The sequence below is a fragment of the Piliocolobus tephrosceles genome, chromosome 10 (assembly GCF_002776525.5).
Source record: "Piliocolobus tephrosceles isolate RC106 chromosome 10, ASM277652v3, whole genome shotgun sequence".
Taxonomy (NCBI): Eukaryota; Metazoa; Chordata; class Mammalia; order Primates; family Cercopithecidae; genus Piliocolobus; species Piliocolobus tephrosceles.
Window position 1 is genome coordinate 22,163,911 of NC_045443.1, and position 14,349 is coordinate 22,178,259.

The 14,349-nt window shown below is 40.1% G+C and overlaps 1 protein-coding gene across 1 annotated transcript; it reads right to left on the reverse strand.

The window, feature by feature from the left end:
- Positions 1 to 3,781: 3,781 nt before the first annotated feature.
- KCNJ8 (potassium inwardly rectifying channel subfamily J member 8) lies at positions 3,782 to 13,006 on the reverse strand. The gene is made up of 3 exons (XM_023208932.2): positions 12,806 to 13,006; positions 11,507 to 11,950; positions 3,782 to 4,853 (listed from the first exon to the last, which is right to left on the reverse strand). Exons 2-3 carry the CDS (start codon positions 11,878 to 11,880, stop codon positions 3,953 to 3,955), a joined length of 1,275 nt encoding a protein of 424 aa, XP_023064700.1. The 5' UTR covers positions 11,881 to 11,950; positions 12,806 to 13,006; the 3' UTR covers positions 3,782 to 3,952.
- Between the last annotated feature and the right edge of the window lie 1,343 nt (positions 13,007 to 14,349).

The window sequence follows — 14,349 nt, forward strand, 5'->3', positions numbered from 1 at the left end:
GTATGTTTGGATTTTGATTTTGAGATCAAAGTGTCTCTTTTCCAATTCTGGCATGTATTCCAGTTTTTCTTACCTGATACTTTCCATCTCTGATTACTTACTACAGAATCAGCATATATCCGGGCTATCAATTTCTGCTCCTCCTTAAAGAAAATAGACACACCTAGTTATTTTTGCCAGATGATAAATGTCAGACCCGGCAGACATTCAATATATATTACTAAATGAATAAATATATGATAGACAAGCGCAAGCAGAAATCTCTGTATGCAAAATGTTTCCTTTTTACACGTTGTAGTATTTTACACATGACAATGTTTGAGGACAGGCAAGTGTCTGTTAAGGTGTCAAAGGATCAGGAAAAGCAACTGGGAGTGGGCAGATATAAGGGCCTCTGCTGCAGAGGTTTCAAGAGATCAGATTCATGTTGCAGAGTTCTTTTATCTCTGTCCTAGAGAAGAAGAGTAATGCATTGAATCAGTCATTTACTAAGAAGCCAATTAGTTTGAAGATAATCCTTTTTTTTTTCTTTTATTGCCTTTTGCCTTTTTTGAAATAAAGGAAATCCTTTATTTCAAGTGTTTGTCCTGGGCCAATGAATTATACTCTTTTAAGCCCTTTGTATATGTTAACTCACTTAATCCTCACAACAAATTTGTGAGGTAGATACTATAATCATCCTGATTTTATATATGGAGAAACTGAGGCACAAAGAAGCTAATTTTGTCAAGGCCTTACAGATGCCAAATGTTAACATTGAAATTGAAACCTAGGGAGTCTGGCTTCTGGGTCTGTTTTTATAACTATTACACTATACTTCCTCACAAGGTGACACTCGAGCAGAGACTAAATCATGACAGGGGAGACTCATGAGGCTTTCTGAGGGAAAACTCACCAGGTAGAAGCAAATCCATGATGCAGGAGCCATATGTCTCTTTCTCAAAGAGCAGAAAGGCCAGTGTGGAAAAGTATGGGAGTCACTGAGGGGAAGAGCGCTAACAATGAGATGTAGTGGCTTGTCGGCCTTGGTAAGGATTTTGGTTTGCATTTTAAGAAAAATAAAAAGGGCTGGGCATGGTGGTTCACACCTGTAATCCTAGCACTTTGGAAGGCTGAGGTGGGCAGACTGTCTGAGCTCAGGAGTTTGAGACCAGCCTGGGCAACATGGTAAGACCCTGGCTCTATTAAAAATACAACAATTTAGCCAGTTGTGGTGGCACATGCCTGTTGAACCTGGGAAGCAGAAGTTGCAGTGAGCTGAGATCGTGCCACTGCACTCCAGCCTAGGCGACACAGTGAGACTCTGTTTCCAAAAAAGAAAAGAAAAAAGAAAATGAAAAAGGCAGAAGAGGGCTTTAAGAAGAGGTATGTAGTTTGACTTGTGATTTAAAAAAATATTGTTCCTGCTATATGAATTGTGGAGGTGGAAGAAAGGGTAGAAGCAGAGAACCAAAATACTGAATATAAATAATATTTAAACAGAATATGTAAGGCAAAATCATACATGTACACATATATATGTACAGAGTCAGTCTAATCTTCTAAAACTATATAGTTCTCAAAATTGCTTACCCAGTGAAATATGTTTTAGCAAAAATAGGTCACAAAATCATTTTAATACTCTAAAACATTTTCAGATTTTTAGAAATTGTTGATAGAACCTGTGGTTTAGTGTGGCTGTCTCTAGCTAAATGATGTCCCTGCCTGAGCCACAACTTGACATAGGGGGAGCCCCTCATAACCTTTCGTTGACATGCCTATTATATTTACAGTCATTAGGTCCTTGACACTCAGCATTTAGTTGCAGCTGGAAGGTGGCTGGGGGAACTGCCTGTACTCCATAGCTAGCTTTGCCCCTGGTGCCAGGGAATTCTCTAGACCCTGGACATCTCAGCTCCACTATGTCCTGACATCACCTGCTGCACAGCCTGTGTCACCTCTACAAATGTTGGGCTGTTACTGAGCAGCAGGAAGCCGCTATCCATGTTCTTATGGCTGGATCAGTGGCAGCTGCCTCTGAGTCTGCTCAGCTGCCCTGGGGTGGGAAGGTGGGAACCTGCATCTGTTCCAGAATTGTTTTGAGGTCTGATATCCACCTCCGTAGTTGCTATTGGGTTAAGTTTTATTAAGATAGTCTTTAGCAACCTAGACAGAAATGTTTTAATATTCAAACAATTGTTACAGATGCATGCATATATACTGGGTAACAAGTATCCTTTCTTGGACTATGAAGGAAGTGGTGGAGTCGAGAGAATTGGTCATATTCTGGATATATTTTGAAAGCAGAGCCAAGAGGTAATTGCTAATGGATGGCATGTAGGATATGAAAGAGGCAGCAAGAACGACTTCCAGGTCATGACTTGATGCCCGAGTGATTAGAAGAAAGACTGGGAGGAGGACAGGTTTTGTGAGTGAGAATGAAGCATTTGGTTTTAGACATAGTAAGTTTGAAACGCTTGTTCAGTATCCAAGTGGAGCCTCAGGTGCCTGTTTGATCTGTGAGTCTAGAGTTCAGAGGAACAGTTAGAACCCTTTCAGGAATGATTAACTCAATGACCTGATAAACAATTTCCGTTCACCTGGTGAGAATCATGTGTCTTAAGACAGAACATTTCATAATTACCTGCCTATTTCAATGTTCATAAATACAAACCCCCAGATCTGTGTGAAAGATTTCACAATAGTTCAGCTTTCTGATGTTTAGCTACATAAAATGTAAGAATAAGACCATATATAGCTTGTTAACCTAGTACTTCTTTCTCCTCTCTCATCCCTTCCTTGAGGAAGCAGGCACTAAAGATGCTTAAATGAAGCGTTGATTGAAAATCTCACTTTAGCAAATGAGATAATGCTAAATCTATAAATACCAAGCCTAAATTCAGATATTACTGGGAAGGAAGTATAGTTTTAAGATGGGAGATTGAAGATTAAAAAAAAAAGCTTATAGCATTTTTATGGTATGTCAGGCTCAGATTGAAAAACCAAGAGGACATTTTAAAACCTGAAATAAAATCAAAACAAAGCAAAAAAAGCTAGTTTTGGAGCAAACAGATTTGAGAGAGAGGAATCTCAGAGTGAGTATTATCACTTTGACATCTCTGTTATATGGCTCTAAAAACATCTTTTCTTGCGTTTTAACTTGGGATGATTTTGTGAAACAGGAATCACCAAACTACAGTGAGTACAAAGAAAATGTTTTAATAAAATATTCAATACAGTATTTCCCTGTGGGGATTCTAGAAGAAGAAGTAAGAAGCTGAAGGAAGTGATTGTCACTGTTGGGAACCCAGTCCTAAATGAGACAAGACTTAGCTTTCCTCCAAAGACATCTTGTCCAGCTCTGCCCAACAGGCTGCAATGAGATGGACCAGGAGACCTTCAGGAGTCACCGGCAGACCAAGTGAATGAACTGAATCTACTTACAAACAGATCCACTTAAGCAGTTTTTGCCTCAGGCTTCCTACCAAATGCAGTATCATGGAGACAGGAGAAGGTTGATATACAAAAGGCATTAACATGATTTTGTTTTTTCTCCTCCTATTCTATTTGCATTTCCAGAGTGATCATTAGTTAACAGAGAGATCTGTGGTTTCACCAACTAAGCATTTCAAACAGATTTCATTTCTTGACTAAATTTTGTGCTCAAGGCTTGTTACTATTAGTAATTCTTGTGTTTCAAATTGACAGAAACGAGAGCATACCCACCCCTACACATAACTTAAGCATATCACTGAGAATTCTACACATATGAAACAAGCATAAGCCATGAATCCTCCACTTTGTGTGTTACTTTTTATTACTACAGAAAGTGCTGTTGCTTGAATATGAATATCATTTAGTGTAATAAAATGTGGAAAGACACATTATTGTGTTCCAGCTCTGGTTCAGTCTGACAGTGCCTGGCATAAACCATCGAAACTTGATAAAAGACTGTCTTGGGGTTATCTTGCTGTCATGATTCCGATGTGTTTTGATTCCCTTCTGGAGTCATAAATTGCACCTTTGGTACCATGAGGGAAGAGTTGTTCCTTCGGATAGAATTGTTCCTCCTCATGGAATTGTTTCTTCTCATGGAGTTGCGCTTCCTCAGAGAATTCTGATGAGACAGTTCACTCTTTTGGAGGGTCTGAATAAGGATGGAAGGTTTCTCATCCAGCTCTCGGGCACTGCACCGTGGAGCAGCTACTTTAACAGTGTTGCCAAATTTGGAGTAATCTACAGAGTACACTCCTTCTTCCTCAGTCACAATGGACACAAAGCGGTGGCCCCATTGGATCTCCTCAGCGATGTAGGAGGTTCGTGCTTGTGTGGTGATGCCAGTAGTTTCAACCACTCCTTCCAGAATAACTATGACCTCCAAGTCTTGGTTGGCCAGGTCAGTTGCTGAGATGTCGTATAGGGGGCTGCGCTTGTCAATCACGTGGCAGATGATCAAAGGGGCCACCAGAAAAATGTTATTGCTCTCAATTGGGTTATCAACAGGAATGTCTAGTTGGTGAATAGGGACCACCTCCCCTTCAGGTGTAGTTGTTTTCTTCACCACCTGGATGCGCACGGAGGCACTAATGATCATGCTTTTCCTCAGGTCACCCACTCGGAACATGAAGCACAGCTTGCCATTTCGGACGGCAATCACAGCGTGGCGGCTGAAAATCAAAGTTTCTGCCCTTCTGTGAGCCTGAGCTGTTTTCATGAAAATGCAGCCTAACATGACCGCATTGATGATCAAACCCACAATATTCTGGAGAATCAAAACCGTGATGGCCAAAGGGCACTCCTCTGTCATCATCCTCCCTCCAAACCCAATGGTAACTTGAACTTCAATGGAGAAGAGAAAAGCAGAAGTGAAAGACCTGTGAGGAAGGATATCAGAAAAGAACACCATCAGGTCACATTTTGAATAATGAAATAATATGCCAGGCTGAACTTTTCATTTTCTTCCACTAGAGACTATTAAATGCTTGCAGACAGACTAGCCAACTTAAACTTGTAAAATGCCAAATTCTAAACTGTGTTTAGAACAATCTCTCTCTCTCTTGCATGCATCTACCTCCAGACTTCTGGAGATTAACATTCTATTAATTCATTGAGTTCCTTTAAGCTAAGGCCTAATTAACATTCTGTTAATGTTTCACAGGTCACATAGTGATGGGCTTAACTGTGTATAAGATTAATTTATTTTTATATAAAGGCATATTTTACATTGCGAAATACTTCACTTTCACAAAGGCACAGTTTACTCTGTAAAACTTTCTACCAGGTAGATGTTTATTATTTATTGCATATCTATGTTTAGGAGACTTGAGTCATATGGAAGGTACTGACTACTGAGTGAACTTATTATTTATAATCTTTAAAATCATATTCATTGGCTAATACTTATTTTGTATCTCATATAGAAATAGCACAGTGCTAAAAAAAACTGGTATAAAACACATTATTACAAACAACTAGTATTTTCAATAGAAGGGAATGGTTTTCTATTTGGAAAGAAAAGTGTCTTATTGATGATCTAATTTTGTTCTTTTAAGTCAGGGGTCCCCAAGCCCCCCAGGCCAGGGACCAGTAGTGGTCCATGGCTTGTCAGGAACCGGGGCACACACAGCAGGAGGTGAATAGTGGGTAAGCCAGCATTACCGGTAGCCAGAGCTCTGCCTCCAGTCAGGTCAGTGAAGGTACTGTATTCTCATAGGATAGCGAACCCTATTGTGAACTGCGCATGTGGGAGATCTAGGTTACCCCCTCCTGATGAGAATCTAATGCCTGATGATCTGAGGTGGGATAGTTTTATCCCCACACCATCCCCATCCCCCAACCCCATCAGTGGAAAAATTGCCTTCCACAAAACCAGTCCCTGGCTCCAAAAAGGTTGGGGAGCGCTACTCTAGGTGTTCTGGAGACTACTGAAATGATGAAAGGGAGAACTAGAGGCAGAAACTAGTAAATGACTGTGTCAAGATCTCATACAGATACACCTTATTTTATTCTACTCTGCTGTAATGTACTTTGCAGATACTGCATTTTTATAAATTGAAGGTCTGTGGCAACCTTTGTACAGCAAGTCTATTAGCACAATTTTTTCAAAAGCGCGTGCTCACTTTGTGTCTCTGTGTCACATTTTGGTAATTCTCACAAGATTTCAAACTTTTTCATTGTTATTACATCAGTTACCATGATGTGTGATTAGTGATATTTGATGTCACGATTGTCATCGTTTAGGGCAGCAGTCCCCAGCCTTTTTGGCAAAGGGACTGGTTTTGTAGAAGACAATACTGGGGGGTGTATGGGGGGAAAATGGTTTTGAGATGAAACTATTCCACCTCAGATCATCAGGAATTAGATTCTTACAAGGAACCCGCAGCCTAGATCCCTCACCTGCGCAGATCACAATAGGGTTGACACTCCTATGAGGATCTGACGCCCCCGCTGATGTGACAGGAGGCAGAGCTCAGGAGGTAATGTTTGCTCCCCTGCTGTTCACCTCCTGCTATGTGGCTTGGTTTCTAACAGGCCACAGGCCAGCACTGGTCTGCAGACCAAGGACTGAGAACCCCTAGTTTGGGGCACCATGAACCATGCCCATATAAGGTGACAAACAATCAACAAATGTGTATGTTCTGACTCCTCCACTGACCAGCTGCTCCCTTGTTTCTCCCCTTTTCCTTGGGATTTCCTGTTCCCTGAGACACAGCACTACTGAAATGAGGTCAGTTAATAGCCTTACAAAGAACACTAAGCGTTCAAGTAAAGGAAATATTTGCTGACTCTCACTTTAAATTAAAAGCAAAAATGATTAAGCTGGTGAGGAAGGCAAGTCAAAAGCCACACTAGGCCAAAGATTAGGCCTATTGTGCCAAACAGCCAAGTTGTGAACAATGGAAAGAAAAAGTTTTGGAAAAAATTCAAAGTGCTACTCCAGTGAAGACACAAATGATAAGACAGCGAAATAGCTGCATTGCTGAGATGCAGAAAGTCTGAGTGGTCTGGACAAAAGACCAAATCGGGCACAACATTCCCCTAAGCCAAAGCCTAAACTAGAGCAAGGCCCTAATTCTGTTCAATTCTATGAAGGATGAGAGGTGAGGAAGCTGCAACAGTAAAGTTTAAAGCTAGAAGAGATTGGTTCAGGAGGCTTAAGAAAAGAAGCCACCTTCAAAGCAGAAAAGTGCAAGGTGAAGCACCAAGTGCTGATGGAGGAGCTGCAGCAAGTTGTCCAAAAGATCTAGCTAAGAAAATTAGTAAAGGTGGCTGCACTAAACAACAGATTTTTCAGTGTTGAAAATGAAACAGCCTTCTATTGGAAGAAGACGTTACCCACAACTTTCATAGCTAGACAGAAGTCAATGCCTGGCTTCAAAGCTTCAAAGTTCAGGCTAACTCTTGTTAGGAACTAATGCAGCTGGTAACATCAAGTTGAAGCCAATGGTCATTGACCACTCTGAAAATCCTGAAGCCCTGAAGCATATAAAGTGACTCTGCCTGCACTCTATAAGTAGCAGTATAAAGGCTAGAGGACAGCATATCTGTTTGCAGCATGATTTATTAAATACTTGAAGCCCACTGCTGAGACCTACTGCTCAGAAAAAAAGATTCCTTCAAAATATTACTGCCCATTGACAGTGTACCTAGTCACTCAAGTGCTCTGATGGAGATGTAGAAGGAGATGATTGCTCTTTTTATGCCTGTTAACACAACATCCATTCTACAGCCATGAGTCAAGGAGTAATTTTGACTTTCAAGGCCTGTTACTTAAGAAATTTACATTTCATAAGGCTATTGCTGACATAGATAGTGATTCCTCTGATGGAGCTGGGTAAAGTAAATTGAAAACCATCTGGAAAGGATTCATCATTCTAGATGCCATTAAGAACATTTGCGATTCATGGCAGGAGGTCAGAATATTAACATTAACAGGAGTTGGGAAGAAGTTGATTGTAATTCTCATGAATGAGTTTGAGAGGTTCGATATTTCAGTGGAGGGAGTCACTGCACATGTGGTAGAAATAGCAAGAGAACTAAAATTAGAAGGGGATCCTGAGGATGTGACTGAATTGCTGCAATCTCATGGTAAAACTTGGATGAATGAGGCGTTGCTTCTTCTGGACAAGCAACGAAAGTGGTTTCTTGAGATGGAATCTACTCTTGGTGAAGATGCTGTGAACACTGTTGAAATGACAAAAAAGAATTTAGAAGATTACATAAACTTAGTTGATAAAGCAGTGGCAGGTTTTGAGAGGATTGACTCCAGTTTTGAAAGAATTTCTACTGTGGGTAAAATGCTATCAAACAGCATCACACATTACAGATAAATCTTTTGTGAAAAGTCAATTGATGCAGCATACTTCATTGTCATATTTTAAGAAGTTGCCACAGCCACCCCTGCCTTCAGCAACCACTACCTGGATCAATCAGTAGCCATCAATATCGAGGCTAGTCCCACCACCAGGAGAAAGACCACATCTTGCAGAAAGCTCAGATGATTATTGGTATTTTTTAGCATTAGAATATTTTTTGAATTGAGATATGTACATTTTTCAGCCATAATGGTATTACATACTTATTAGATTACAATATAATGTAAATGTTGTATATGTACTGGGAAACAAAAAAGTCTGTGTAACTGGCTTTATTGTGATATTTGCTTTATTGCAATGGTCTGGAACCAAAACTGCAATATCTCTAAGGTTTACCTGTAATTAATATTATACTAACTTGAATTTTCTCACTTTGGCCTAATCCTGTGAAAGAAGCAAAGGGAAGGAACCAAGAAGTTGTAGGATTTTCTTGGGAAGCTTTTTCAAATAGAACATCTACTCCCTATCTTAGTGAATAAACATTAATTTGATAGGCTGAGGTTGGATCTGGGTAAGATGCTTTTGAAAAGTTCTCAGGTGATTCTCATTTACCCCCATATGGGAAGCACCACATTTATATTATCAATTTATAACACTTAATTTCACAACTAGTACTGCTGTGGCTTCTTCATGGAAAAGAGATTAGTCCTATCTTTGCCCCCAACCCCAATTTCCAACTTCTCTAACTTTATAGAAGACAAGCCACACATTAGCAATCTCTCAAAGTATTACCTATTTATTAATGCTGTGGACAGCAGGTGAGAAAAATGTTTAAAAACATTTGAATACTTGGTATATACAGTGCATTTTTGTAGAAAACCATAAGGGATAAGCAAGAATACATGGATTATTCTTTTGATTAGTTTTTAAGTGGAGTGCGAAAGTTGCCTATTTCTTTTGGTGCTAAAATGATTCATGGAAAACTACAGTAATTGCCTATTGCACCAGCTACCCACAAAAAGATATCTGGTATAGCCCCAAAACATGGCGAAGAACAAAAATGGACCCCAGAGAAGGGGTATGGATAAAACACTGGTTTCTGTATCCATACTTCAGAGAGCAATCTAATGATAAATATCCCAAATGGTTTGTTTTAATGGTTTAAGAGACTGTTCATGTGGATATGTTATATATTATTTAGGAATTCTAAATATTACATATGGTACAAGATCCAGCTTTTACTGACACTTGCTATGCTAAACAATTTCAAGAGATAAAAGTGTTTAGCTGTTCCTTTGTTCTGTTACAGAGAGAGGTAGGCTGGATAATATTGAGAAAGAGGAAATATATTGGTCTATTTTTTGACTCATATTAAATGAAGGAGTCAAAGAGACTCCTTGAAGGAGAAAATACATGAAGGAGAAAATGAGTCACCCTAAAAGAAGAATGGTCAAACATTATTTGGAAATACTTGTGAATATTCAATGAAAAATGTTGTTTCCAATTTTAGTGATATGATTGGACATTGAATTTACAAAGAGAAAAATGCAAAGAATTAGAATTATTATTAGTCACCTTTTAAATTCTCATTGAGAGAGACTGGATATTTTTAAGGTTTGCTGTTATTATTTCTTTTATCTCTTTTTTTCAGTATCTATCATATAATTTACATTAAAAATTTATTTTGATATGAAAATGATTCACCAATTATCAGTGCCAGTAAGTTTCTTAAAGAGATATATTATAGATAATGATATTTGATCTTAGAATATCTATTGAATATTTTAACAGATATTTTAAGTATTGTGTTTTCTTTATATCTGGTATACTGATGATCTTCTATGTTTTCCAACTGCATTTTCTTTGAGACAAGAGTTCGTGACAAGTTTGAAAAAGGAAAATAATAATCAATATTAAAAGCAATACATCAATTCAATAGTTTTTGCTCCTCAGAAATTGAGCTGAAATCTGTGGTGTGTGATCTCTACGCACTAATGCTGCCTTCCTCCTTGAAAGACTGGTATTGTAGTTACTTAGCAAATGGAAGGGTAGACAAGTTCACAGTCTGGGGTCCACTTTCTGTAGTGATACGCTAGCTTCATAAGGTTTCAGAGTCACTGGAGGTCCCATCCTTTAGGGAGACATTACGAACAGTCTCCTGGTATCATAATGCTTTTTCAAGTTTCCTTGCTTTGTGAATTATGTGAATTTAAAATGTTCTTTTAAAAATGTTTTGAAAAATTTTCCAGTATTATTACTACTGTTTTGATTCACAGTGAACATCTTGGTAATTGATATAATTTATCTCTTTCCACCTCCCAACAACAACAAAAAATTAAGAATCAAATCACCTCAACTAAATGTTCTTAAACCATGTGAAAGTGAGAGAGGAGAATCACTGAAATCAAATTCAATTTACCTGTCTTTGAGATACTTATGATATGAGAAAGAAGCCAAAATTAGGTAATCTAAGAACTGTCTTGTCCTTATTCTATTTAAACTTTGAAAGAAGAGTACAAAATTAAATTGCTTTTATATAACCCCTTCCATAAAATTTTGGACTAATTTTCATTAAAAATTAGCAATTTCTAGTTCTGAATCTTAGCACAACTTTTAATTTCTGAATCCTATGCAAGCAATCAGCTGTGTTATGATAATCTCGATAAAGAAGGGATGATATTTATTTCATTTTTTAGTAGATTTTTAATCTAGGACACTCTCCCCCTAGGACCTCCCTATTTTTTTTTCTTATTATTTCTGAAAGTGTCATGGTTTAGAAGAGTCATAGAAAAATGTCCACTAGCATAATATTTTTTTGTTGATCAGAGATATTTAACTGTGGACACTGAAACTACGGACAGCAGCTTTTTCATACTGAACTAAATGTGTGTGCTTTTGGAGTAAAGCACTCTGTGTTATCCTCTGAATTACAATGTTTTTTTTTTTTTTTTGATAACTGGTACAACATTTTCAAGGCTAGTCCAAAGGACTGAAGCTCAGATTTTCAGAGACTCTTCATCCATAAAGCTGCATTAAAAAAAATATTTACTATGTTAGGTTTTGTTCTTTATTGTGCTTTTTTGTTTCTGAAGATTCTAAAACAAACCCTTTATTTCACTTTCAATTAAATAACAGAATGATAAGAGAAAAGGCATTTTGACATTTTTTTCTCTACTGTTTTCAACCCCTGCCTCATCCCACTACATTCTTACCTGACATTAGTTACACACACAGTGGACTCCAAACCACTTTTCTCCATTCCACTTTTCTCCATGTAAGCATAGATGTCCCCATGGGCAAAGGCCACCAGCCACCACATGATAGCGAAGAGCAGCCAGCTGCAGAGGAAGGACATGGTAAAGATGACCAGCGTGTGGCGCCATTTCAGGTCCACCAAGGTGGTGAAGATGTCCTGCAGAAAGCGTCCTTGCTCACGGATGTTCTTGTGCGCCAGGTTGCAGGCCCCGCTCTTGGCGATGAAGCGGGCTTTGGGGAGGCGGTCTCGGATGCGCGGCTTGCGCAGGTTCTCCGCGGCGATGCGCGCCAGCACATACTCCTCCGGGATGATACTCTTTCTGGCCAACATCGTCCTGTCACCATAGCCAGCTTAGCCACCTGCCTGTCACCTGCCTCTCCGTCCCTGGACACCCGTCCTCCTGCACGAGGGAAACAGTCATTAAAAACTTAAAAATCCACCCTATGCTCACCTCTTGGTCCTTGTATTCAAGGATATTTTTGTACATGCGCGAGGTGACATGCAAAACCAAAACTGTGATTTTTCACTAACCCAAACATGAGTCTAGCTTGTGCTTGAGTTCTGGGATCTCAGAAAAATTACTTGGTTTTAATAAAAAGAACTGTTTCAATTTTTCTTATCTTCTGAGCACATATGGACATAGCCTTAGCTAAACAAAACCAAGAGCCTTCCGGTAAACAGCAGGCACAAAGATAATTCTCTGCGATGAACCGCGTCTATAAATTAGTGCAAGACTACAGCACGTGGCGTCAATCAAGAAGATTAAGACCAGTTGGGTGCACGATCTACTTACTTATTAAAGTACTTAGATGATGTAGCAATATTAAAAGTAAAGAGGGGAAATTCTTCCTCCGTTATTTTTAGAAGTAAGCAAAGGCCGTGACTCCTCGCGCAGTATAAATAACATGTAATCTGACAAAATTATAGTAAGTGGTGTGCTATAGAATTTATAAATTATAAGAATTATTTTAAATGCGAAAGAATGAGTTGCATCTAAAAAAAATACAGTTAAAAAGGTTCCTGTGGAAATCATCGAACACTTTTTTTTTTTTTTTAAACAACTAAGGAATCAAATACACAAGGTGCGGGGGGAGAAAAAAAAAACCCAGACAACAGCCTGCGGGTTGCAGTAGGGAGTGCGCCCCGAAAAGTCCATCCAACACTGCAAGCCTCTCCGGTGTTTTGCATTTTAAATCATTTATGGGGACGCGGACAGCCTCCCCCTCCCCTCCCCCGGAGCAGCTTTGAAACTTACAGACTCCGGGCAGCGGGCGCGGCGGCTGGACCTCCTTGCACACGCCGGCGGGCTGCGGGCAGGTCCCTCGCTCTCCCATCCTGGCGTGCGGGACCAGGGGCCGCCCAGGCCGGAGGGACAGATTGGGGGCTGCGTGTCCTATGGAGAAGAGTTAAAATAATAAAAGGTGCAACTGAATCTAAACGCAGGGAGGGCTAGAGGAAGGGGGATGGGTGTAGATCTTCCCCTCCCCCTGCTCAGCTCAACTCCCTTGGCCACTTCAGTGGGAGGAGGAGGGACAAGGGGGTTGAGGGGGATGCTCCACAAATCAGCCTCCCAGTTAGGGCTTTGACGCGCGCCAGACCTCGGAAGCCGCCGCTGTCGCAGAGTAGGGGGCGGGCGGGGAGGGGGCGAGCGCGAGTCCCCGGGAGGTAGGGAGCAGGCCAGAGGGAGGGACGATCCGGGGGAGGGCGGGACCTGCGGAGCCAGCTCCTTTCCAGTAGCCGCGACCCCCTGCCGCCAGCGTGACACACAAGTCTTTAAAAGGCTCTCTGCTCAGGGGAGAGAACTTTCTGAGTCCAAGTTCACTGACGTAAGGAGATTTAATTTTATTTTGTAACCTAGGTAGATAACTGGGCTTCTTCATGATAACTGGGCTACTTCGGACTGAATAAAAGCAGAGAGGTCAGAAAATCTTATTCCAAGGCGTTCAAGCTGTGGGCACACGCAATTATTTACATTAAATTTCCACCTGCTAGGAGAGATGCAGGTGGAAGATGTTCTGAAACCCACTCTAGTACACTATTTCTTCACCAGCCAAAGCCAGGGAATTAAACACACACACACACACACACACACACACACACACACACACCTCAAAACAGCGACTGCGCCCCCCGCCCCGCCCTATCCCTTAAGGAAAAAAAAAAGAAAAGAAAAAGGAAACCACTGGCAGTGGCTCCCGATGGAGAAATTTTGCCCCAAACAGGGACCGCCGTTAACACTTCAGCGCTGATAAGGCCAGGTCACTCGGTCTTCAGTAATTGGTTGCTTTCTGAAATGTTGCAGCTTCTTCCTCTGTCTAGATGGTCTGAATGATAAAACAGAGCATTTGCGTACAAAAAAGGTTATACAATAAACATCTATAGCTTTTTGAAAAGGAGCCACCGAAGACAAATGTGCTTTTTCCCACAGGTCAAGCCTCCTGATTTTGGCACTTGCGTTAATGGAAACTTTATTTCTTGGAAGTTTCACGTATTTTCCAAGACTCGGGCCGAAAGTGTATGGAGCATAAACAATGTATTCATTTAATTACCCAAAGACCTAAAATTAGTCTTCAATGATGACAAATTAAGAACATTTTTTTCCCCTTGTGGTTAGATCTCTTTAACCCTGGTAAGCCCAGGATCCTAGATTGTTAGTGGTAGTCCTCCTTTCTACGGTCATTAATTTTTGCAGTAATTTATATAGTGTAATAGTTTTACAAGTGTGTGAAGAATCAGTCAATTCCCGCCATTGTTCTATTTTACTTTTGACTTTGTACACATTATTATTCATTATTTTAG